Source organism: Symphalangus syndactylus, chromosome 8, assembly GCF_028878055.3.
Source record: "Symphalangus syndactylus isolate Jambi chromosome 8, NHGRI_mSymSyn1-v2.1_pri, whole genome shotgun sequence".
Classification (NCBI taxonomy): domain Eukaryota; kingdom Metazoa; phylum Chordata; class Mammalia; order Primates; family Hylobatidae; genus Symphalangus; species Symphalangus syndactylus.
Genome location: NC_072430.2, coordinates 43,952,636 through 43,977,278, shown reverse-complemented (window position 1 = coordinate 43,977,278; position 24,643 = coordinate 43,952,636). Strand labels below are relative to the sequence as shown.

Sequence of the window (24,643 nt, the reverse complement as noted above, 5' to 3'; positions counted from 1 at the left end):
CAAAGATTTGGGTAAACTGCAACAACTGCACAATTCTCTGGGGAGAACCCAAATCACAAACTTAAACAAATGACTCCTTCCCATAGACAAAAGAAGTCAGTCCCACAGCTCAGTACAGCACAGCCCCTACACCTCAGAGAATAGAATATATCAGATCTCGGTGAAATTTTGAGGATGCCAGTTACCAGGAATCATCAGAATTCCAGCTGACCAGGTTCTTTTTTTTTTTTGAGATGGAGTTTTGCTCTTCTTGCCCAGGCTGGAGTGCGGTGGCACGATCTCAGCTCACCGCAAACTCCGCCTCTCAAGTTCAAGCAATTCTCCTGCCTCAGCCTCCTGAGTAGCTGGGATTACAGCCATGCACCACCACGCGTGGCTAATTTCGTATTTTTAGTAGAGACGTGGTTGCTCCATGTTGTTCAGGCTGGTCTCGAACTCCCAACCTCAGGTGATCCACCTGCCTCCCGAAGTGCTGGGATTAAAGGCGTGAGCCACCACGCCTGGCCTTTTTTTTTTTTTTTTTTTTTTTTGAGACGAAGTCTAGGTCTGTTGCCTGGGCTAGAGTACAGTAGAGTACAGTGGCGCGATCTCAGCCCACTGCAACCTCCGCCTCCCAGGTTCAAGTGATTCTCCTGCCTCAGCCTCCCTAGTAGCTGGGATTACAAGCGTCTGCCACCACGCCTGGCTAATTTTCATATTTTCAGTAGAGACAGGTTTCACCATGTTGGCCAGGCTGGCCTCGAACTTCTAGCCTCACGTGACCTGCCCACCTCTGCCTCTCAAAGTGTTGGGAATGATCACGGGCATGAGCCACCTCACCCGACAGACCAGGTTCATTTTAATCACAGAAAGCTTGGTGAATCTTACCACCTTGGAAGAATACAGTGTAACTATTTTTCTCAAAGCTAGTAATAAATTGGCCTGAGGTAGGACATCCAAGACTTCTGAGGGGAAAAATACCTGAGCACTAATTACAGTTTACAGCGCTCAGTGTCCCTGATGGTCTTACTTAAACATTAATCCGGGTTAGCTTCCAGAAGAGCAAAGGAGCTGCTATAATCCAGCCTCTGGCCTATTTGCCTTATAATGCACAGTGATCAGATTTATAGCCCTTTGCCTGATTCAGTGTCTTTTCAGAATGTTTGCATTATGTAAGCGTCATCTTCCACTCTGACTGCCTTTGAGCCACTACAAGGACATTATTAGCCAATACAATTAAGTGCACTTGAACTTCAAATTCTAACTGGAAATGTACATATTTCACGAATTATTCAAATGTAATCATTTTCCATAGTTTTTCCTTAATATTATTCACAATTAACATTCACTGAACATTTTTACTATATAACAAGTAATTTGTCTCTTAAGTATGCTTTCATTTAATCTCCACCTCTCTCTTTAAGAGGCCAAATCTCCCTCTTTTTTTTTTTTTTTTTTTTGAGACAGCATCTCGCTCTGTCTCCCAGGCTGGAGTGCAGTGGGGCGATCTTGGCTCACTGCAACCTCTGCCTCCCAGGTTCAAGCAATTCTCCTGCCTCAGCCTCCCAAGTAGCTAGGATTACAGGAGTGCGCCACCATGCCCAGCTAATTTTTTTGTATTTTTAGTAGAAAGGGGGTTTCACCATGTTGGCCAGGCTGGTCTCAAACTCTTGACCTCAAGTGATCCACCCGCCTCAGCCTCCCAAAGTGCTGGAATTACAGGCATGAGTCACCAGGCCTGGCTGTAAATCTCCCTCTTAAAGAAAGAAAAAACAGGACCCAGTCTCAGAACCTTCCATGCGTAATAGTCTCTAGCTAAGGAATAATATGCGATTTTATTTGTTGAGAGGCAGTACAGCCTTTGTGGTTATGAGAAGGAGCTCTAGCGTAAACTGGCCAGGCGTTAGGCCTGCTGTCACTCAGTAACCGTGTATAACCAATTACTTCATCTCTTGGTGCCTCCGTTTCCTCATCTGTAAATGAGGATATTAACAGTACTTAACTCATGGAGTTGGTGTAAGGATTAAGTGAACTAATCCATACAGAGTACTCTGAACTTTGGTATATAATAAATAGTAGTGTTATTGTGTATCTATTTTTGTGTTTTGTTTTGGTAATTTTCTACCTCTGGGGGGAAGTCCCATTCAGGTGCCTCTCTCTCTCTCGCAAGAGAGAGAGAGCTGTTCTTTCTCTTTCTTTTGCCTATTAAACCCCTGCTCCTAAACGCCCCCCAAACAAAAAAAAATTTCTACCTGTGATACTAGTTTTCCACTTATAGTGATAACAAAAAGTTTCCTCTATGAATAAATTAATTTAGATAAGAAAAAAACAGTGAGTCAATGTTAAGAAAAGCATAAAGGCTGTCCAGATTAAGTGAGACTCAAAATGACACCAACTCGCCAGGGCTGAGCCACACCAGCCAGAAATGAGTGCTTGGTTTTTCTCCTAGCTGAGGACCGAGCACTTTTTTTTTTACTATCACTTGTGACTTCCCCGTATTTGCACTCCTGGCAAAATGAAAACATCTGACAGATGCAGACTCCATTCATGTGCTTCTGCTTCTTATAACCTCTTTCCACCCAGATTTCCAATCACCAGCACCACAAAAGCTGGCGAACTGAGTGTTCTCACCACCCACTGGCACCCCAATGAGAAGCCCTTGGGGCACAAGCCAACTGACCTTCAGGGCTTTGAAGATGACTCCCGGGTGCCGGGGAGAACGGGTGGTGTTATTCTCTAGTAGCTGCTCCAAAGCACGGCGAAGCCCAGAAAAGTCCGTGGGAGGGTTGTAAGTCCTCGTTCCCTTGTAGTGAATGGAACTAAAGGCTTCAGGGAAGCGGCCCAGCTTCCGGAACCGGTCCTGGATGAGCTTCTCTGGCACCTCTGAGGGGTGATCTATACAAGCAGAAACACAGGCACATGGGTAGTGAGTGACATTAAAAAAAAAAGGAGGCCAGGCACGGTGGCCCACGTCTGTAACCCCAGCACTTTGGGAGGCCAAGGTGGGCGGATCACCCGAGGTCAGGAGTTCAGCCTGGCCAACATGGTGAAACCCTGTCTCTACTAATAATACAAAAAAATTAGCTGGGTGTGGTGGCACATGCCTGTAATCCCTACTAGTCCAGAGGCTGAGGCAGGAGAATTGCTTGAACCCAGGAGAGGAAGCTTGCAGTGAGCCGAGATCGCACCACTGCACTATAGCCTGGGAGACAAGAGTGACTCTGTCTCAAACAACAACAACAAAAATCTTTCATTATAAAAGTAAGATACGAGGCTGGGCGCGGTGGCTCACACCTGTAATCCTAGCATTTTGGGAGGCCGAGGCGGGTAGATCACGAGGTCAAGAGATGGAGACCATCCTGGCCAACATGGTGAAACCGCATCTCTACTAAAAATACAAAAGTTAGCCGAGCGTGGTGGCAGGCGCCTGTAATCCCAGCTATTCAGGAGGCTGAGGCAGGAGAATCACTTGAACCTGGGAGGTGGAGGTTGCAGTGAGCCGAGATCGCGCCACTGCACTCCAGCCTGGCGACAGAGCGAGACTCCATCTCAGAAAAAAAAAAAAAAAAAAGTAAGATACAGGAGGGTGCAGTGGTTCACACCTGTAATCCCAGCACTTTGGGAAGCTGAGGTGGGTGGATCACCTGAGGTCGGGAGTTCGAGACCAGCCTGACCAACGCGGTGAAACCCCATCTCTACTAAAAATACAAAAATTAGTCGGGCCTAGTGGTGCACACCTGTAATCCCAGCTACTCAGGATGCCGAGGCAGAAGAATTGCTTGAACCCAGGAGGCAGAGGTTGCAGTGAGCCGGGATCGCACCACTGCACTCCAGCCTGGGCGACAGAGCAAGACTGCATCTCAAAAAAAAAAAAAAAAAAGTAAGATACTCTGACTCAATGTACGTGAAGTACATAAGCAGTCAGAACTGATCTATGCTGTGAGAACTCAGGTTGCCCTTTCTTGGTAAAGGACATGAGGAGGGCCTCTATGAGGAGGGCTAGTGTCCTTATGGTCTAGCGTTGAGTACACAGGAGCATTCAGGCAGTGAAAACTCATCACATGATACCTTGATATGATATGCACTGTTCTGTATGCACATTATACTTCAAGGAGGAGTCTTTTTTCCCAAAAACCCATTCATTGTGGGAAAAATCTAGATATGCCAAAGCATAAAAGGAAAGAAATTATGTCCTCTGCTCTCACCTACTTCCCGAAAGTAACCACAGCTCAATGTTGGCCCTTTCAGACATTTTTCCTACAGACTTAGCAACGTATATATATGCAACTTGCTCTTTTCTCACTTAATAACATACCGTAAGTACTTGTCCTTGTCACAATACACTCAAAAGCAGCAATACACTCTTCGATCCTGTGGATATACTTAACCAATCACCTTCCTGAAGAACTTTTACAATTCTCTGTACTTTGAAAATTCTGGTCTTTTGTGAGGAAGCTCTGGGCAAACTACCAATGTATGAGGGTATTTGCTTGCCCACACTCTCATCATTTGTCCAGAAACTTGTACAGCCATAGCACAGATGGATTCAATAAATGTATCGGTGATAAAGGTTGAAAGGACTTTTTAATTTCCTTTTTATTTATTTATTTACTTATTTACTTACTTACTTTTTGAGACGAAGTCTCACTGTTGCCCAGTCTGGATGGAGAGCAGTGGTGCAATCTCGGCTCACTGCAACCTCCACCTCCAGGGTTCAAGTGATTCTCCTGCCTCAGCCTCCTGAGTAGCTGGGATTACAGGTGCCCACCACCATACACTTGGCTAATTTTTGTATTTTTAGTAAAGACAGGGTTTCACCATGTTGGCCAGGCTGGTCTCGAACTCCAAACCTCAAGTGATCCACCCACCTTGGCCTCCCAAAGAGCTGGGACCACAGGTATGTACCACTGCATCTGGCTAACTTTTTAATGTTTTTGTAGAGTCAGAGTCTTGCTATTTTGCCCAGGCTGGTCTCAAACTCCTGGGCTCAAGTGATCCTCCCGCCTCAATGTCCCAAAGTGCTGGGATTATAGGCATGAGTCATTGTGCTCAGCCTAAAATACAATAACTTTTAAGGGGCTGGTTACTTCAAAATCCTGAACTGGCAATTAAACCTTCCCCTCACCAACACTGTAAAGATCCAAAGTGGCATAAAAGTATTGATCACAGGAGGCAGCTGAAGTCAGCATTTCTCACCTCCTCTCCTTATCTTCGAGGTACTTGCTAATTAATCTGCTCTTTCACTGGGGAACATTTACATGCATTATCTTCTATAGGGCATGTGTCACTGGTACCACCAGAATCAACTGGTGCCAGGTCCTTCAGATTCAACCTCCTTTATGGCCTACTCTGTGCACTTCCCTCCTACTGCCACTGCCCTGGCTGAATCCCAACACTTCTCACTTGGGTGACTTGATATCCTGCTGACTGGTCCCCCTGCCTCAGTCATCCTGCAATAGGCTGCCAGGGAATCTTTTGAAAATATAGATCTGGCCATCTAACTCTCTGCTTAAGATCCTTCATGGACTCCTGCCATACTTGAGAACTGAGTCAAGGCCACCCATGATCCGATCCCTGAGTCTCTCCATCATTCCCTCCCACAAAAGCCACGCTTCAAACATGGCAGTGGGGGTGGCAGGGAAGGGGCTGCATTCAGTGGGCAGGGGGAGAATGAAGAGGGGTAACTAGAGGAGGTCAGAGACAAAGGCAGGAGTTAAAGTGATGACACTACATTTAGGAGTTTGGATTTTATTTTGACATAGTCAAAAGCCACTGACAACGTTGCAAGCAGAAGTATTACATGATCTGAAGTGTAAATTAAGCTTTTGAAAAGATCACTCTGGATGCTACATGGAGAATGCATTGAAGGGAGTTAGAATGGAATTTTGGAAGCTATTGCAGAACTACTTCCCTTGTCTCTTTTTTCTTTCCTTCTTTTTTTGAGACAGGGTCTCACTATTGCCCAGGCTGGAGGGCAATAACACAATCACAGCTCACTGCAGCCTCAACCTCTCAGGCTCAAGGGATCTTCCTGCCTTGGCCTCCCAAAGTGCTAAGATTACAGGTGTGAGCCACCACACCCAGCCCTACCTGCAGTTCTCTGAACAGAATTTGTTCCTTGAAGCTACTAGGAGTTTGCTCTTCCTAGAGCATCTTCTTCCCCTCCTCCATCTAGCCAAGTCTCTCAGAGCTCAAATGTCACCTCTTCTTTCCTAGATTCCATAAGGTGTAGCGTCCTTGCTCTGGACTCCCACAGCTCCGTACCTGTAGGTACGGAGGTATGCACAGAACACCGTGCGGTTGCCCCAACTAGACTGTGAGCTCTTCAAAGACAGGAAGTGTTTTTTCTGCTCTGTGCCTCAGTGCTCAGCACATGACACATGCACTCAATAAACTTTGATGACTGAATGAACAAGTGAAGATTCCAATTGTTTCAGGAGCCAAATTTACTGCTCCCCTCCTATCTAATCTGTTATTGCACCTTTCCCTCATCCTCCTACCACTCAGGTGACAATCTTGCTTCCTATTTCTCTAAGAAAACAAGTAAGAACTTACATACACACGTCCCATGTCCACATCCATCTTCTTATCTGCGACCCTGTCCATATTGTCTACTTTCTTTCCCATTGTTATGGATGAACTGTCCGTGGTCCTAAGGCTGACCCTTCCACTCATGCATCACTCCAACTGTTCCTGCTCTCTTACATCTACATTCTTCCCTCTCTAATGAATCATTCTCATCAGTACATAAATATCTGCAATACCTCACATCTTAAATTTTAAAAAAGAAAAATCCCTTGAAATCCCACATCAGCCTCCAGCTACAATCTCATTGTTCTTCTTTGCTTTATAGAACTCTGTCAAAGAATTGAATAAAGTAATTCTTCTCCTAATCTTATTTTCTTTTTTTAGAGACACAGCCTCACTATGTTGCCCAGGCTGATCTCTAACTCTTGAGCTCAAAGGATTCTCCCACATGAGCCTCCCAGGTAGCTAGAATTACAGGCACTTGCCACTGTACTTGGCTTCCTCCTATTTTCTCTTGATCCCACTCTGATCAAGCTTTTACCTCCCACCATCTCAGGGAACAGGTCTTATCCAGATCACCAAGGACTTATATATTGCCAAAGCCAATTGGCAATTCTCAATCCTTATGCTAGTTGACCTATAAGCAGATTGACATGTTTGATCACTCCATCCTCCTTGAAACACTTTCTATGTCTTCTTTGGACAGAAATCTTTCTGGGCAATCCACTACCGATAAGTTGCTATTGCAGCCCAAATAGCTGCCTCCTTGTACTCATAAAGGTTGAGCTGTGACACCGTACCCCATCTACTCACCAGAGCCCAGTAGCTGGGTGTGCACAGTCTCATGGAAGATGATAACTGCAGGGCCCAGAGTGGATAAAGGGACATCCAGGCCACAGCGAGCAGTGGTGGCCTTGAGCTCCTTGGTGAAGTGCTTCAGATAAGCTTCTGAGGCATCCCCAAGGAATTTGAAGAGGTCGTTATGCAGCCGGTCTGCATGAGTTCGATAAATGACGAGGTCTGAGATGGCCAGGACCTTAAGCAGCAGCCGTGTTCTCTGGCTTAGATTCACGGTGGCCCCCAGGAGCCCTTCCGTATCGATCACTGCTACTTTGTGAACTGGGTCATAGGCTGCCCACACTCCTACAGTGCAGGACTCCTGGGTGGGGGAGGTTTTGAAGACTTCACGACCATAAAAGAAAGTGTGGTTGAGAGTATGAGACTTTCCATCGCCAGTATTTCCAAAAATGGAAACCACTTTCAGATGCTGATCAGGTTTGCAGTCCAATTTTCTAATGAAGTCTTCTTCATTTGTTACCTGCAAAAAAAAAAAAAAAAAAAAAAAAAGACTATGAAATACAGCAACTGTAAAAGCACTAGAAACACCTACAAGAATAAGTGCTTCCCAGGGACAAGGAACTTGATTGAATTGTCAAAAGAAAGGAAGTCGCAGGATAGTAGCTCCCCACCTCCACCCTTAGCAAACAGCTCAAAGGAACCTCTGAAGCTTTAGTCAGGGAAATAACTTAGCGGCCATGAAAAGAGCTGAAACTATAAAAAGAAAAAGAAAAGAAAAAAAAAACAAAACCAAAAAAAAAGAGCTAAAACCGTAAAACTCTTAGAGGAAAACAAAGTAATTAACCTTTGTGACTTTGGATTAGTCTATAGTTCCTTAGATAGGACAACACAAGCACAAGTAACAAAAGAAAAAACAGATAAGGCCAGGTGTGGTGGTTCACGCATGTAACAGTGGCACTTCAGGAGGCTGAGGAAGGAGGATCCCTTGAGCCCAGAAGTTTGAGGCTGCAATGAGCTGTGATAGTGCTACTGCACTCCAGCATGGGCAACAGAATGAGACCCTGCCTCAAAAACAAAATAAAGAAAGGGGGATGGGGCCGAATGAGGTGGCTCAGGAGTCCGAGACCAGCCTGGGCAACATGGTGAAATCCTGTCTCTGCTAAAAATTTTAAAAATATTAAAAATTTAAAAATAACCAAATAAAAAGAAAAAATAGATAAATTAGACTTGATCTAGCCAGGAGCAGTGGCTATAATCCCAACATCTTGAGAGACCAAGGCAGGAGGACTGCTTGAGCCTAGGAGTTCAAGTGCAGTCTGGCAACATAACAAGACCTTGTGTCACTACAAAAAATAAAAAATGAGGCCGGGTGCGGTGGCTCACACATGTAATTCCAACACTTTGGGAGGCCAAGGCAGGCAGATCACCTGAGGTCAGGAGTTCGAGACCAGCCTGACCAACACGGACAAAGCCCATCTCTACAAAAATACAAAATTAGCTGGGCATGGTGGCACATGCCTGTAATCCCAGCTACTCAGGAGGCTAAGGCAAGAGAATCACTTGAACCTGGGAAGCGGAGGTTGCAGTGAGCAGAGATCGCACCATTGCCCTCCAGCCTGGGCAACAAGAACGAAACTCCATTTCAAATCAATAAATAAATAAATAGCTGAGTGCATGCCTTTAGTCCCAGTTACTCTGGAGGCTGAGGTGGGAAGATGGCTCAAGCCCAGGAGTTGGAGGTTACAGTGAACTGTGATCCAGACTGGGTGACAAAGTGAGACCCTGACTCAAAAAAAAAAAGACAATGAAAAGACAACTTACAGAATGGAAGAAAATATTTGTAGATTCAATATCTGATAAGGAGCCAGGCATGGTGGCATCCATTTGTAATCTCAGACACTCAAGGAGGCTGAGGCAGGAGGATCGTTTGAGCCCAGGAGTTTGCAGCCACCCTGGGAAACACAGTGTCATCCATCTCATTAAAATTAACAAAGAGGCGGGGCATGGTAGCTCATGTCTGTAATCTCAGCACTTTGGGAGGCCCAGGCAGGCAGATCACTTGAAGCCAGGAGTTCGAGACCAGCCTGGCCAACATGGTGAAACCCCATCTCTACTAAAAACACAAAAATTAGCTGGGTTTGGTGGCACATGCCTGTAATCCTAGCTACTTGGGAGGCTGAGGCAGGAGAATCACTTGAACCCGAGAGGCAGACTGCAGTGAGCCGAGATTGTGCCACTGCACTCCAGTCTGGGTGACAGAACAAGAACCTGTCTCAAAAAAATAAAATTAAAATAAAATAAAATAAAATATAAAATAAATCTAATAAGACTAGTATTCCAAACATACAAAGAAATCTTACAACTCAACAATGAAGATAAGCAACCCAATTAAAAAGTAGGCAAAGAATTTGAATAGACATTTCTCCATAAAAGATATGCAAGCAACCAATAAGCATCTGAAAAGATGCTCCAAGTCCTGAGTCATTAGAGAAATGCAAAGCAAAACTACAGTGAGCTATCACTTCATATCCACAAGGCAACAAATGGCTAGGAGCAGTGGCTCAGGCCTATAATCCCAGTACTTTGGGAGGCAAAATGAGAGGATAGCTTGAGGCCAGGAGTTTGAGACCAGCCTGGGCAACATGGTAAGACCTCTGTCTCTATAAAAAAAAATTAAAAATTAGCTGGGCATGGTGGTATGCGCCCGTAATCCTAGCTACTCAGGAGGCTGAAGCAAGAGGATCGTTTGAGCTCAGGAGTTCGAGGCTACAGTGAACCATGATTGCACCACTGCACTCCAGGATGGGTGGCAGAGAGAAGCCCTGTCTCTAAAAAAAAAAAAAAAAAAAAAAAAAAGGCCGGGCGCAGTGGCTCACGCTTGTAATCCCAGCACTTTGGGAGGCCGAGGCGGGTGGATCACGAGGTCAGTTGATCGAGACCACGGTAAAACCCCGTCTCTACTAAAAACACAAAAAATTAGCCGGGTGTGGTGGCGGGCGCCTGTAGTCTCAGCTACTCGGAGAGGCTGAGGCAGGAGAATGGCGTGAACCCAGGAGGCGGAGCTTGCAGTGAGCCGAGATCGCGCCACTGCACTCCAGCCTGGGCGACAGAGCGAGACTCCGTCTCAAAAAAAAAAAAAAAAAAGACAACAAGCACTGGCAAGGATGTACAGAAATCACAATGTTCATGCACTTCTGGTGGGAACGTAAAATCACATAGCCAGTCCGGAAAACAGCTTGTCCACATCTAGCTATATACCCAAGAGAACTGAAAACACATGTCCACACAAATCTTCTAAGTACATCAATATTCACAGCAGCATTATCCATAACAGCCAAAAAAGTGAAAACAGCCCAAAGACCCATCAACTGATAAAATGTGGTATATCCATACACTGAGTTACTACACAGCCATAAAAAGGAATGAGCCACTTCCACCCCTTGCTTCAATATGTGTCAGTTATTCTCACCTTTGGGACATTTCTTACATATGTTCTTACTTTGACCTGACTTGGTAGAAATTCCTATCTATGCCTTGAATGTTTTCTGTCATGACTGTGCCACTTCCTCCTTTCACAGTCTTCCTAAATCTTTGCTTCTTAAATTTCAGAGGGGGCTTTGAATGTTATGCAAGACTGCATATTCCTGCTGTTGCGAAATGTTGTTCATTGTATTGAAGTAATATCTACTGACCTAGTATTGGTTGTTTTTTTCTTTTTTTCACTACACTATTTCCCTATGGACTTGTTAGATTGGTCAGAAAATAGATAAGACTAGCAAATTTGAAGGGAATCATACATCTGAAAGATTCTATTGGAAATTATATCCTGAATAATTTCAATTAGATTTTAGTGGAGAAAAACTATTACGATAGCAGATTTTCCTAAAATCCACAGTAGTCTTTTATTTAAGTTTCACTTACTTAACCTTAGACTGAAAGAATGAGAAAAGCATGTAAAATACAGTCACATTTCTCTTATTCTAAAGACACTGTCTACGGCCATACCCCATTGAACACACCGGATCTCATCTAAAGATGGGAAATGCTTTTCACAATTATAATTATAGAATTTGTAATATTCTGTGTATTTCCAAAGTATTTATTAATAATTCTACCCTCCAAATGTGCTTATAACATGGACAAGTGAGAGTTCTGTACCTACCTCCCATCCCCAATTATCATATGGAGAGGCTAAAGTGCAAATATTTTCCCTAGAGAAATAATACAAATTTTGGCCGGGTGCAGTGGCTCACACCTGTAATCCCAGCACTTTGGGAGGCCGAGATGGGCAGATCATCCGAGGTCAGGAGTTTGAGACCAGCGTGACCAACATGGAGCAACCCCGTCTCTACTAAAAATACAAAATTAGCCAGGTGTGGTGGCACATGCCGGTAATCCCAGCTACTCGGGAGGCTGAGACAGGAGAATCGCTTGAACCCAGGAAGCAGAGGTTGCAGTGAGCTGACATGGCACCATTGCACTCCAGCCTGGGCGACAAAGCAAGATTCCGTCTCGGAAAAAAAAAAAAAAGAAAGAATACAAATTTCACTGTTACCTAATAACATTTAGGTAGAAATGTTGGGAAAACGTTTTTGTGAAATGAACATAGCTGGCTATCAAATAATATTTGCTTGACACTACTGGGGTAACAACAACAAAAAAGAATGAAGTGCTGATACATGCTACAACACAGATAACCCTTGAAAACATGGTAAGTGAAAGGAGCCACACACAAAAGTCGTACATGGTGTACGACTCCATTTATATGAAACGTCCAGAGCAGGCAGATTCATAGACAGCAAGTAGATTAGTGGTTGCTAGAGGCTAGAGGGAGGAGGGAGGAGGGAGAGACTGCTAAAGCTGGGTTTCTATTTGGAAAGATGAAAATATTCCAGAATTAGATAGTGTTAAGGACTGTACAACTTTATGAACATACTAAAAATACTGAATTATATACTTTAAACTGGTGAATATTATGGTATGTGAATTACATCTCAGTACAGTTTTTGGTTTTGTTTTTGTTTTTTTGAGACGGAGTTTTTGCTCTGTTGCCCAGGCTGGAGTGTAGTAGCATGATCTTGGCTCACTGCAACCTCCACCTCCTGGGTTTAAGTGATTCTCCCGCCTCAAACTCCCAAGTACCTGGGATTACAGGCATGCGCTGTCACGCCCGGCTAATTTTTGTATTTTTAGTAGCTCAGGGTCAAAGCTCCTAATTCAAAGAGCTTATGGCTACTCTAGCCAAAGGAGTGAGGAAGCTTCACATCAAGTATCTTCCAGCCAACAGAGAATAAAACACGTTGCTGATTTTTTCTTTTTTTTTTTTTTTTTTTTTCTGAGACAGAGTCTAGCTCTGTCATCCAGGCTGGAGTGCAGTGGCGCAATCTCGGCTCACTGCAAGCTCCGCCTCCCAGGTTCACGCCATTCTCCTGCCTCAACCTCTCCGAGTAGCTGGGACTACAGGCGCCCGCCACCATGCCCGGCTAATTTTTTGTATTTTTTAGTAGGGACGGGGTTTCACCGTGTTAGCCAGGATGGTATCAATCTCCTGACCTCGTGATCCGCCCGCCTCGGCCTCCCAAAGCGCTGGGATTACAGGCGTGACCACCACGCCCGGCCCTTTCTTTCTTTTTTTTTGAGGCAGAATCTCACTCGTCACCCAGGCTGGAGTCCAGGGGCACAATCTCGGCTCACTGCAACCTCCGCCTTCTGGATTCAAGCCATTCTCCTGCCTCAGCCTCCAGAGTAGCTGGTATTACAGGCACGTGTCACCACACCCAGCTAATTTTTTTTTGTACTTTTAGTAGAGATGGGATTTCGCCATGTTTGCCAGGCTGGTCTCAAACTCCTGACTTCAGGTGATCCGCCCCTCCGCCACCCAAAGTGCTGGGATTATAGAGGTGAACACCTTGCTGATTCTCAAGAGTCTGCTGGTTTGATAACAGAGAAATATACAGACCACTCAGTGTGAAAATATGATAAACCTTTGTTTCCTATAATCCCATCGAGATGGTAAACCAAATCCCCGTGCTTTGGGAGGCCAAGACGGGAGGATCACTTGAGCCCTGGAATTCAAGACTACGTTAAGCAACATAGCAAAACCCCAACTCTACAAAATCAAAAAATTAGCTGGGCGTAGTGGTTCACACCTATAGTCCTAGCTACTCAAGAGGCTGGGACACGAGAATCACTTGAGCCCAAGAGGTGGAGGTTGCAGTGGGCCGAGATCATGCCACTGCACTCCAGCCTGGGCAACAGAGCAAGACTCTAACTGAAAAAAAAGTAAACTATTCATTATTCTATTAATGACATCACTATTGTTTCATTATTAAGATCCTGAATATTGCTGACAATTCTAACAGTTCACTGAATGCCGGCTGCAGTGACAGTACCCTTCACTACAGCCATGAGGGCAGGGCCGTGTCTACCTTATCTTTACATGCAGAGCACTCAGGACACCGCCTGGCACACAGGAGGGGCTCAGTGTGCAGCTGCTGAGTGAATGAGTGAGTGAATAAACGCCAGCCACCTTGCTAAGTACACAGGTACCTTAAACACTTTTCCCATCATACATTTTCCACAGGGCTAAACACACAACAGCATTTCATAAACTTGGTGATGGGCTAACTGATCCAGCAGACAACGGACAGAAACAAGAGTTACACAGAACAGCCCATTTTGGACCCGTGTCACTCAGCCAGCCTGGTTCCAAGCTGCTAAGTCGGCCAGCAAGAGAAACAAAACAAAAGCTCCATAAAGCTCTACTGGCACAGTCAGGTGAGGTCAGGGTGGCTGCTGGAAGAGCCATCCACCTGCTCCACCAGGCCTGGTATGGAAGACCAGGCCTAGGGATTTTCTCCCCATGGAAATCTACTCTGTCATGACTCTTTACAAACAAAACAGCCACTGCTATCCTGAGTATCTAAGAGCAGGCACCTGAAAGTGGGGACGGAGGAACATTTAGGTACAGAATTAAATGTCTCAGGATTCATATTAAGTGTCCACCAAATGATGTACTATATATATATATATATATATAAAACTCATATGGGATGGAAAGAAAACACTCCTTGCCTGCATTTGGTGATACCACTTAGCCATTTGGTGTCCGGGGGTGTGTCAAGTGTGGGTGTCCATGTGTTGGGCCTATAGATGAGTCCAGTGCAAATAATACTCCTGGGAGGAGGAACTCAAAGCTCCAGGCTGTTTTTTCTACAGACAAGCAGTGAACAATCTCTTAACATGCACCAACTGCATTTTCTTCATGTGAAAGGAGGCTGGCCAGGTGCAGTGGCTCACACCTGTAATCCCAGCACTGTGGGAGGCCAAAGCAGATGGATCACTTGAGCCCAGGGGTTTGAGACCAGCCTTGGCAACCTGGCAAAGCCCTATCTCTACTAAAAATACAAAAAATTGGCCGGGCGTTGTGGCACGTGCCTGCAGTCTCAACTACTCAGGAGGCTGAGGTGGGAGAATTGCTTGAGCCTGGGCAGAGTTTGCAGTGAGCCGAGATCACGCCACTGTACTCCAGCCTGGGTGACAGTGAGACTCTGTCTCAAAAAAAAAAAAAAGGAGGCTATAACCATCTTTGCAGGTGCTAATTAATCAAATAAACAAATACGCGGGAAAATACTGGCACACTGAAACCACACTTCTCTGGCACACTTCTCTGCCTTTCATGTGACTTTGCTTCCTGATATACTACTAAATTCATCCTTAACATATGAGTATTTTTCCCTAGGCCAGAAAGGAGAGAACAGCCTAGCCTAGGTGGTAGCAAGACTGGTTTTCAGTCAGGGAGGCAAAGGTAGAGAAAAATCAGAAGATTCCCTTTGATGAAGGAAGGAAGAGGCCAGGAAGGAACGCGGCTCCAGCTCTACTTGTTCGGCTTGTCTACACTCGGTGACCCCATGGTGCTCCAACCCTGGAGTTAAATAGGTTACCTGGCCCTGAGCTCGGCCAACTGGCCACCCCATCCACGTCGACAACATGTTTGAAATGGTCACTGGCCCTTACCAACAGCAAATGCAGGAGGGACACCAAAGCCACCCCTCCCCAACTTTTGCCTTCCATCTTCCCCGAGCTTGCTAGGCCTCAGGCGAGTCCAAAACACCTGAATGCCACTACAGGCTTTGAAACCATGGTGTGGCCTTGGGAAAGGTACTTAACTACTCGACGCCTCAGGGAAATGAGATAATAACAGGTGTCCAGCTCCTAGCGACACTCAGCAGACTAAAAGAGATAAAGTATGTAAAAGGCATAGCACAGTGCATGGCACGGAGTAAGCACTCGATATGTGAACCATTATTAAAGACCAGCCCACTGGGAAAACACCCAGGTGCACAGCAGCAGCAGCTGGGCTTGCACCTGTGAATTGCTCATTTGGGGGCTGATTCAGCAATGTGGTAAGATCTAAATGAATTCTACCTAAAATGAAAGATCTCACTGCTTGCATCAGATAACTTTCTCCTGCTAATCAAAACACATTTTTTTTTTTTTTTTTTTTTTTATGAGATGGAGTCTCACTGTCGCCCAGGCTGGAGTGCAGTGGCGCAATCTCAGCTCACTGCAAGCTCCGCCTCCCCGGTTCAGGCCATTCTCCTGCCTCAGCCTTTGGAGTAGCTGGGACTACAGGCGCCCAACACCACGCCTGGAGAATTTTTTGTATTTTTAGTGGAGACGGGGTTTCACCCTGTTAGCCAGGATGGTCTCTATCTCCTGACCTCAAGTGATCCGCCCACCTCGGCCTCCCAAAGTCCTGGGATTATAGGCGTGAGCCACCGCGCCCGGCCAAAACACATTATTATTCATACTGGCTTTATAGCTGGCTCTTGGTAACTATCTAATATTGTATTAATCTTTATGAGGCTGGGCGTGGTGGCTCACACCTGTAATCCCAGCACTTTGGAAGGCCTAGGAAGGCTGATCACTTGAAGCCGGGAGTTCGAGACCAGCCTGGCCAACGTGGTGAAACCCTATCTCTACTAAAAATATAAAAATTAGCTGGGTGTGGTGGCACATGCCTGTAATCCCAGCTACTCGGGAGGTTAAGGCAGGAGAATCACTTGAACCCAGGAGGTGTAGGTTGCAGTGAGCCGAGATTGCACCACTGCACTCCAGCCTGGCCAACAGAGTAAGACTCTGTCTAAAAACCTTTACAAAACCCAGCAGCACCTTTCTCTCTCCCTCCAATTCACCCAAAGCTTTTTACTTTGTATAGACTCCCAAGAAGAGTCTATAAAATGAAATATAACTGTACTCAATGATCCCCCACCCCAGTTCCTTTTGTTTGTTTTTTTTTTGAGACAGAGTCTAACTCTGTCGCCCAGGCTGGAGTGCAGTGCCGCAATCTCGGCTTACTGCAACCTCTGCTTCCCGGGTTCAAGCGATTCTCCTGCCTCAGCCTGCTGAGTAGCTGGGACTACAGGCACGCGCCACCATACACAGGTAATTTTTTGTATTTTTAGTAGAGACAGGGTTTCATCATGTTGTCCAGCTGGTCTCAAACTCCCTGACCTCAGGTGATCTGCCTGCCTTGGCCTCTCAAAGTGCTGGGATTACAGGGATGAGCCACTGCGCCCGACCCCAGTTTAGAATTCAGAATAGATCATGGTACTGAAAAGTGTCCAGCAGTCAACCTGCGACCCAAGCAGGCCAAGGGAATGATGATGATCTCCCTCGAGAGACTCCTTCTAAGCCCTCACAGAATCATTCTAGAATGAAAGACCATGCACCGGCTTCGTTCCAAGGAGGCCTGAAAAGGGAAACCAAGAGGTGAGGAAGGAACTAAAGAGCCTTGGAAGGAAGGAAGTTCAACACAGCACAGTCAGAGACTCTAGAAGTTAAACCCCAACAAACCTGGAAAACACTCTTAAGAAAAGTAGTTTGGCACCAAGGTCTTTTCAGTACTGGCCCCTGGGAAAAAAGGATTTAATCTGTACCAACTACAATCATACATTCCTCCAATTTTTTTTTTCTAAAGACAGGTCTTGCTCTGTTGCCCAGGTTGGAATACAATGGTTCACTGCAGCCTCAACCTCTTAGGCTCAATCAGTCTCCTGCCTCAGCCTCCCAGGTAGCTAGGAGGACTACTGGCGTGCACCACCATAGCTGGCTAAACTTTTTTATTTTTTGTAGAGACAGGGTCTCTCTATGTTGCCCAGGCTGGTCTTGAACTCCTGGCCTCGGGCAATACTCCTTCCTTGGCCTCCCAAAGCACTTGGGATTATAGGTGAGCCACTGAGCCCAACCCCATAGCCTAAATTTCAAACAGGATTTTACCTAAACTATTTCAAACAGATCAGTAGCCAGTCTATTTTAAAGTCCAAATGATAAGGAGATTTCCTTCCAATAGCGAGGTTTAAGTTCTATTAAACCTGTTTCCTCAACACAGCAAGTTTAGAAAATTTCTTTTCATTCTATCCTAAAGGGCATGTATACCTCATGTTTATCCATGTACATGTTGCTAGAGTTTCACATAAAAACACAACCATTTCGGCCGGGCGCGGTGGCTCACGCTTGTAATCCCAGCACTTTGGGAGGCCGAGGCGGGCGGATCACGAGGTCAGGAGATCGAGACCACGGTGAAACCCCGTCTCTACTAAAAAATACAAAAAAATTAGCCGGGCGCGGTGGCGGGCGCCTGTAGTCCCAGCTACTCGGAGGCTGAGGCAGGAGAATGGCGTGAACCCGGGAGGCGGAGCTTGCAGTGAGCCGAGATTGCGCCACTGCACTCCAGCCCGGGCGACAGAGCGAGACTCTGTCTCAAAAAAAAAAAAACAAAAAAAAAAAAAAAAAAAACACAACCATTTCTCAATCGAATGTTTTCTGAAGACACTGAAGTCACGGGGTTGGTCTCACAAACACACTGAGCACATTTGGCGGGGCAAAGATCACTTTCTTCCACTCTGGTGTCCCCGAAGTGTTCCATTACTTGAGAGGTCAGGAATTCCTCTCCATGTCTTGTAACTACCAGTGGTGCTTCTGACACTTTGCTTCACAGAGACTGCCTGCAGCTCCTCTGATATCCTAGCAGAAATAGAAGTGTTTCTTTTTTTTATTTTTTTGTGTGTGTGAGACGGAGTTTCACTCTTGTTGCCCAGGCTGGAGTGCAATGGCACGATCTCGGCTCACTGCAACCTCTGCCTCCTGGGTGCAAGTGATTCTCCTGCCTCAGCCTCCCAAGTAGCTGGGATTACAGGCATGCACCACCACGCCCAGCTAATTTTGTATTTTTAGTAGAGATGGGGGTTTCTCCATGTTGGTCAGGCTGGTCTTGAACTCCTAACCTCAGGTGATCCATACATCTCAGCCTCCCAAAGTGCTGAGATTACAGGCGTAAGCCATCATGCCTGGCCTAATAAAAGTGTTTCTATGCAGAGATGGTCCACAAAGAAATTCTTTTTTTAAAAAAAGTCATTTTTAGCTCCCTGATCAGTTTCTTTGACCACACCCAACACACCCAGTTCAGCAATCCATTTATATCTGAATAAAAAGCTTTCCAAAGCAAAGATGAATTCTGAGGACACACTGGAAATACCGAGTCATCCCCAAGCCCCACCTCATCCTCAAGGGAACTTTCTGAGGAGCTTCTGGATGGGAGATGCAGCCGCCTTTTTAAGTGGCATAGCATATCCATATTTGGCCAGCTGTGAAAACAGATGTAAGCTCTAGTAAAGGCCTGTCAGTAAGCAGAATGGTCTTTCATTCTGGAATGATTCTGAGGTCTAAGAAAGGACTTAACAGTAAAAGCTAAGCTACACAAACCAGGCTAGAAAAGAGAGCTAGGTTTAAATCATACCCTGGGCAACTGACTCAACCCTTCTCTTGCTCAAAGCCTCCATTCCCACCCACCACCTCTGTTAACGTTTCCCACTCTTCCAGCGCTAAACACCCCAACTAGAATGTACTCCAGGCTGGCAGAGATACGGTCTGTGTTGTTCACCACCGTAACCCTAGCACGGTGCGTGACACAAAATAGGAAATCAAGACACAATTGATCAATAAATGAATGAACACAGCACAAAATGTCTAGACGCTATATCCTCTGGGGGAGGGAATGGTATAGTATCACCATTAAAGTTTCAACCAACCTCACTCTATCATCCACTGACTTTAGGATAACTTTATTCAACCCCTCTGGGGCTCTGTTATTCACCTCTAAAATGAAGATAACAACACAATCTACTTCATAGGATTTCTGCAAAAATTAAATAAGATGATGTACATCAGGCACTTAGCACAGTGGAGGCCCAGAATAACTTGTAGTAAATGCTAGAGGCATGCTGACTGACATCATTGCTGGTTTGCCCCAAGCCAGAGTCATCACCATCAGTTGGAAATTTCATTATCCCAAGTAAAAGCTCTCCTTAGGGAGGCTGGGTACGGAGGCTCACACCTGTAATCTCAGCACTATGGGAGGCTGAGGCGGGCAGATCACAAGGTCAGGAGTTCGAGACCAGCCTGACCAACATGGTGAAACCCCATCTCCACTAAAAATACAAAAATTAGGTGGGCGTGGTGGCACGTGCCTGTAATCCCAGCTACTCAGGAGGCTGAGGCAGGAGAATCACTTGAACCCAGGAAGCAGAGGTTGCAATGAATGGAGATTGCACCACTGCACTCCTACCTGGGCAACAGTGCGAGACTCCATCTCAAAACGAAACAAAACAAAACTCTCCTTAGGGAAGGTTTCCAATAAATGCTTCATTAAGGGAATAAGGATAGGCCGAGCATAGTGGCTCATGCCTTTAATCCCAGCACTTCGGGAGGCCACGACCGGAGCACTACTTGAGTCCAGGAATTAGAGACCAGCCTGGGCAATATAGTGAGACCTCATCTCTACAAAAATCAATCAGTTAGCTGGGCATGGTGGTACATGCCTGTAGTTCCAGTTACTTGGGAGGCTGATGTGGGAGGATTGCTTGAGTTATGATGGTGCCACTGCACTCCAGCCTAGGCAACAGAGCAATATGTCTCAAAAAAAAACAGAGAAATAGGGATAATTGAACAAGGAGGATCCTTATTCAATACTTACCACTCCCTCCCTCAAAAGGATGTATCTTTTGAATTAAAAAAGAAACCTAGGCTGGCACGGTGGGTCACACCTGTAATCCCAGAACTTTTGGAGGCCAGAGGTGGGAGGATCACCTGAGGTCAGGAGTTTGAGACTAGGCTGGCCACCATGGTGAAACCCTATCTCTACTAAAAATACAAAAAATTGGCCAGGCGCAGTGGCTCACACCTGTAATTCCAGCACTTTGGGAGGCCGAGGCAGGCAGATCACCTGAGGTCGGGAGTTCGAGACCAGCCTGACCAACGTGGAGAAACCCCTTCTCTACTAAAAATACAAAATTAGCTGGCTGTGGTGGCGCATGCTTATAATCCCAGCTACTCGGGAGGCTGAGGCAGGAGCATTACTTGAACCGGGAGGCAAAGGATGCAGTGAGCCGAGATCGCACCATTGCACTCCAGCCGGGCAACAAGAGTGAAACTCCATCTCAAAAAAAAAAAAAAAATGCAAAAAATTAGCCGGGCATGGTGGCACGCACTTGTGATCCCAGCTACTCAGGAGGTTGAGGCAGGAGAATCGCTTGAACCGGGGAGGTGGAGGTTGCAGTGAGCTGAGATAGTGCCACTGCACTCCAGCCTGGGCAACAGAGGGAGATTTTGTCTAAAAAAAAAAAAGAACTGTGGGATCCTCAAAAAGCCTCTACTCAGAGATAAACAGAAAAGAGAGCTTCATTCCAGGGAATGAAGGCCACTGCCATTCCTTCCTAGTGTCATTTAATCTGAGTTTTCACTTTAAATCATTTTTTCAGAGATATTACCGAAACTCACAAAGCATGCAATTGACAATTCAATAAATATTTATGACTGCTGTAGAATGATACACATAAACTGTATTGAGCGCTTTGAAAGAAAAAATTATGAGAGATGACAGTTTAGCTGTGTAGATAACATATTCACGAGACAGAAGGGATTGAGCTGGAAAGTAGAGGAATTTCTAGGATACTCTTTGAGTTCTGGATTGCTCAGGATCATGCTGCCCCTTCACTTGAACCTGAGGGTCTGTGACTTCACGCCAGAACCAGGCTGTGGCAGTTCTTTTCAAGTATTCTAACATTTAGAGTCAAATTTCCTGGGAAAGACAGCAATAACCTAGTCTCAAGTAGAAGGAAATCAGGAAGGGACCGAAAATTCTAGAAGCTACCTGGAAGTCCAATTATCCTCCAGTGAAGTCAAGCCAGAGATCAGCTACTTAGGTATGGCTGGAAAACATCTCTGCCCCAAGAACTGCAGCTATGACCAAGCTGACCATATAAACCAGTCAACAGAGGCTCTTCAAATGCTAGCCAAAAGCCATTGAAAAGAGTGGCAAAATGGGCCAGGTGCAGTGCCTCATGCCTGTAATCCCAGCACTTTGGGAGGCCAAGGTGGGCAGATCACCTGAGATCAAGGGTCCGAGACCAGCCTGGCCAACATGATGAAACCCCATCTCTACTAAAATTGCAAAAATTAGCCGGGCATGGTGGCAGGTGCCTGTAATCCCAGCTACTTGGGAGGCTGAGGCAGGAGAATCGCTTGAACCCAGGTTGTAGTGAGCCGAGATTGCGCCACTGCACTCCAGCCTGGGCGACAAGAGCGAAACTCCATCTCAAAAAAAAGAAAAAACAAGAAAAGAAGGGGAAAAAGAACAAAAGATTCTCTAGGGAAGCATCCACCCTTCTCCACCTTCAAAAGCTCCTCTATGTCTCTTTCCATAGGTCTTTCCAACTCCTCTTGCCTGAAACTTCTTTACCCTTGTTTTTCTTCCCTTCTTCATGCTCTCCCCACATCTTTCCTCCAATTTCCCATCAAGCAAATGTGTTCGATACATTTAGCAGTTCTAACCTCAGATAGAAATGATCTCATGAGAGCTCCTCCCAAAGCAGGGAAGACTCCCCAGAAAAGTCTGACCAGCCATCAGAAGTGCATCTGCCCTATATAATCTCCTGGATAAACTCAAGGGTGGTTCGGCCAGTAGATGCACCCACAGGAAAACATTGAAGGTCAAATTAATAAGAAATATGTCTATTATGTTAATCCTGTCTCAAAAGGCCAAATGCCTGCTCAATTCCAGAAAAATCAATCACTTCAAGGAATTGACAGGCCAGAAGAAAAAAGAGAATCATGCAAACTGGAGGTGTCTTAAAGTAGTTAAAGACAGGTTCTCTAAAAAGCTGACTCACAGTGGTTTCGATGGCTTACATAGGTCAAATCTGAAACATCCTTGTACTAAAACAAAACAGCCTACCAAGTTAAATGCCAGGAGTCTGTTGTAACTGAATGATCACCAGGCTGAAAAAGCTCACAAGACACTGGGCAGAAACTGAAGGCACATAATAGGTTTTCTTTCATCTTTCTTTTGGTCTGAGTCATCCTCAACCCTGTGCTTCCCAGTAAACGCCATATAATGCCTTCCCCTCTACCACTACCACTAAACAAAAGGGGCTTTTACTTGAGTTTCTTTGTGTTAAAAGCAATGATGGAGGAGGAGGCCCTGCTACCAACCCAACTATTGGTTATTATTTTGGCAGCTCCTAAGAAGATCTATTTTTTTGTTATATTTATATGACACCTAAGAAACCAATAATAGATATATTCATATTCTGACCAGAACTTGCCAAAGGGCTAACCAGCCACTGCACCAAAATTAGTCCTTACATTATAATACTGTGGCCATTGGAAGAGAAAAATGGGAAAATTCAACAATTTGAAAGATTACGATCCCTCTGACTCATGATCTACGACCAGAATGAAGTCCTGAAGGATTTCCTTCTGTTATGTTATCTACCAGCCAATCTCAAACAGAGGAGCTGGAAAGAACAAGCCCCAGGAAGCTACCCTAGACCAGAAAGCCAAGAACAGGGCCGAGAAAGTGAACAGCAGACAAGCCTGAAATAGAAGTGGCACAGACGTGGCAGACCAGTACACCCATTTTGTGGTAAAGAATTCCCATACAGGGCTGGGTGCAGTGGCTCATGCCTGTAATCCCAGCACTTTGGGAGGCCGAGGCAGGCAGATCACGTGAGGTCAGGAGTTTGAGACCAGCCTGGTCCACATGGCAAAACTCCGTCTCTACTAAAAATACAAAAATCAGCCGGGCATGGTGGCAGGCGCCTGTAGTCCCAGCTACTCAGGAGGCTGAGGCAGGAGAATTGCATGAACCCAGGAGGCAGAGGTTGCAGTGAGCCAAGATGGTGCCATTGCACTCCAGCTGGGTGACAGAGTGAGACTCCATCTGAAAGAAGGAAGGAAGGAAGGGAGGGAGGGAGGGAAGGAAGGGAAAGAAGGGGGCAAGGAAAGGGGAAGGAAGGGGTAAGGAAGGGGGGAAGGAAGGGGGGGAAGGAAGGGGAAGGAAGGAAGAAAGAAAGAAAGGAAGGGAGGGAGGAAATAGCAGAGGAAACCTCCGCCTCCTGGGTTCATGCGATTCTCCTGCCTCAGCCTCCTGAGTAGCTGGGACTACAGGTGCCTGCCACCACGCCCAGCTGATTTCTGTATTTTTAGTAGACACGGGGTTTTGCCATGTTAGCCAGGCTGCTCTCGAATTCCTGACCTCAAGTGATCCGCCTGCCTCGGCCTCCCAAAGTGCTGGGATTACAGGGGTGAGCCACCACGCCCGGCCTGCTATTTTCCATTCCTGAACTCCACTAGAATAACATCTCTTTTAGTCAAGTCCCAGTATTCTGAGCAACACTATTCTGGGACTATAAACAAGTGAAGCCGCCAAGCTACACGATGGGTCTTCTTAAAGAAGCAGTCTTGTTGGGCGCGGTGGCTCATGCCTGTACCCAAGAGGTGGAGATTGCAGTGAGCTGAGATCGCACCACTGCACTCCAGCCTGGCAACAGAGCAAGACTCCATCTCAAAAATAAATAAATAAAAAATAAAAACACAAGAACAAAGAAAAACAAATGTCTTTTACTGTTTCACCTTTCTTCTCCTGATAGGTTAACATTCTAATACAACAAGATGTCTGACTCCCACACAAGACCCAAGAGATGGGAAAATTCTATCCTCTTCCCCCACTAAGAACTCTAACTACCAGAAATCTTATTCTTCTGACCTTTAACTTATTTGCTAAGGTGTTGCCTCTGGCTTCAAGAGATTACAGATGACTCGTCAGCGTGAATCATTTATTTATTATGAGCTCTAAATAATGGATCTTGGCCGGGCACGGTGCTCACGCCTGTAATCCCATCACTTTAGGAGGCCAAGGCGGGAGGATCACGAGGTCAGGAGATCAAGACCATCCTGGCTAACACCGTGAAACCCCGTCTCTACTAAAAGTACAAAA

General features: G+C 45.7%; 1 protein-coding gene across 2 annotated transcripts in view; it reads right to left on the bottom strand.

Moving 5' to 3' along the window:
- The window catches only part of ZFYVE1 (zinc finger FYVE-type containing 1), a 57,907-nt gene that overhangs the window by 21,802 nt on the left and 11,462 nt on the right, over positions 1-24,643 (bottom strand). For both annotated transcript variants that reach the window (XM_055288899.2, XM_055288900.2), the window contains exons 3-4: positions 7,321-7,825; positions 2,660-2,874 (exon numbers count right to left, since the gene is read on the bottom strand). In XM_055288899.2, the coding sequence (XP_055144874.1) occupies positions 2,660-2,874; positions 7,321-7,825 (720 nt within the window). The remainder of the gene's footprint in view (positions 1-2,659; positions 2,875-7,320; positions 7,826-24,643) is intronic.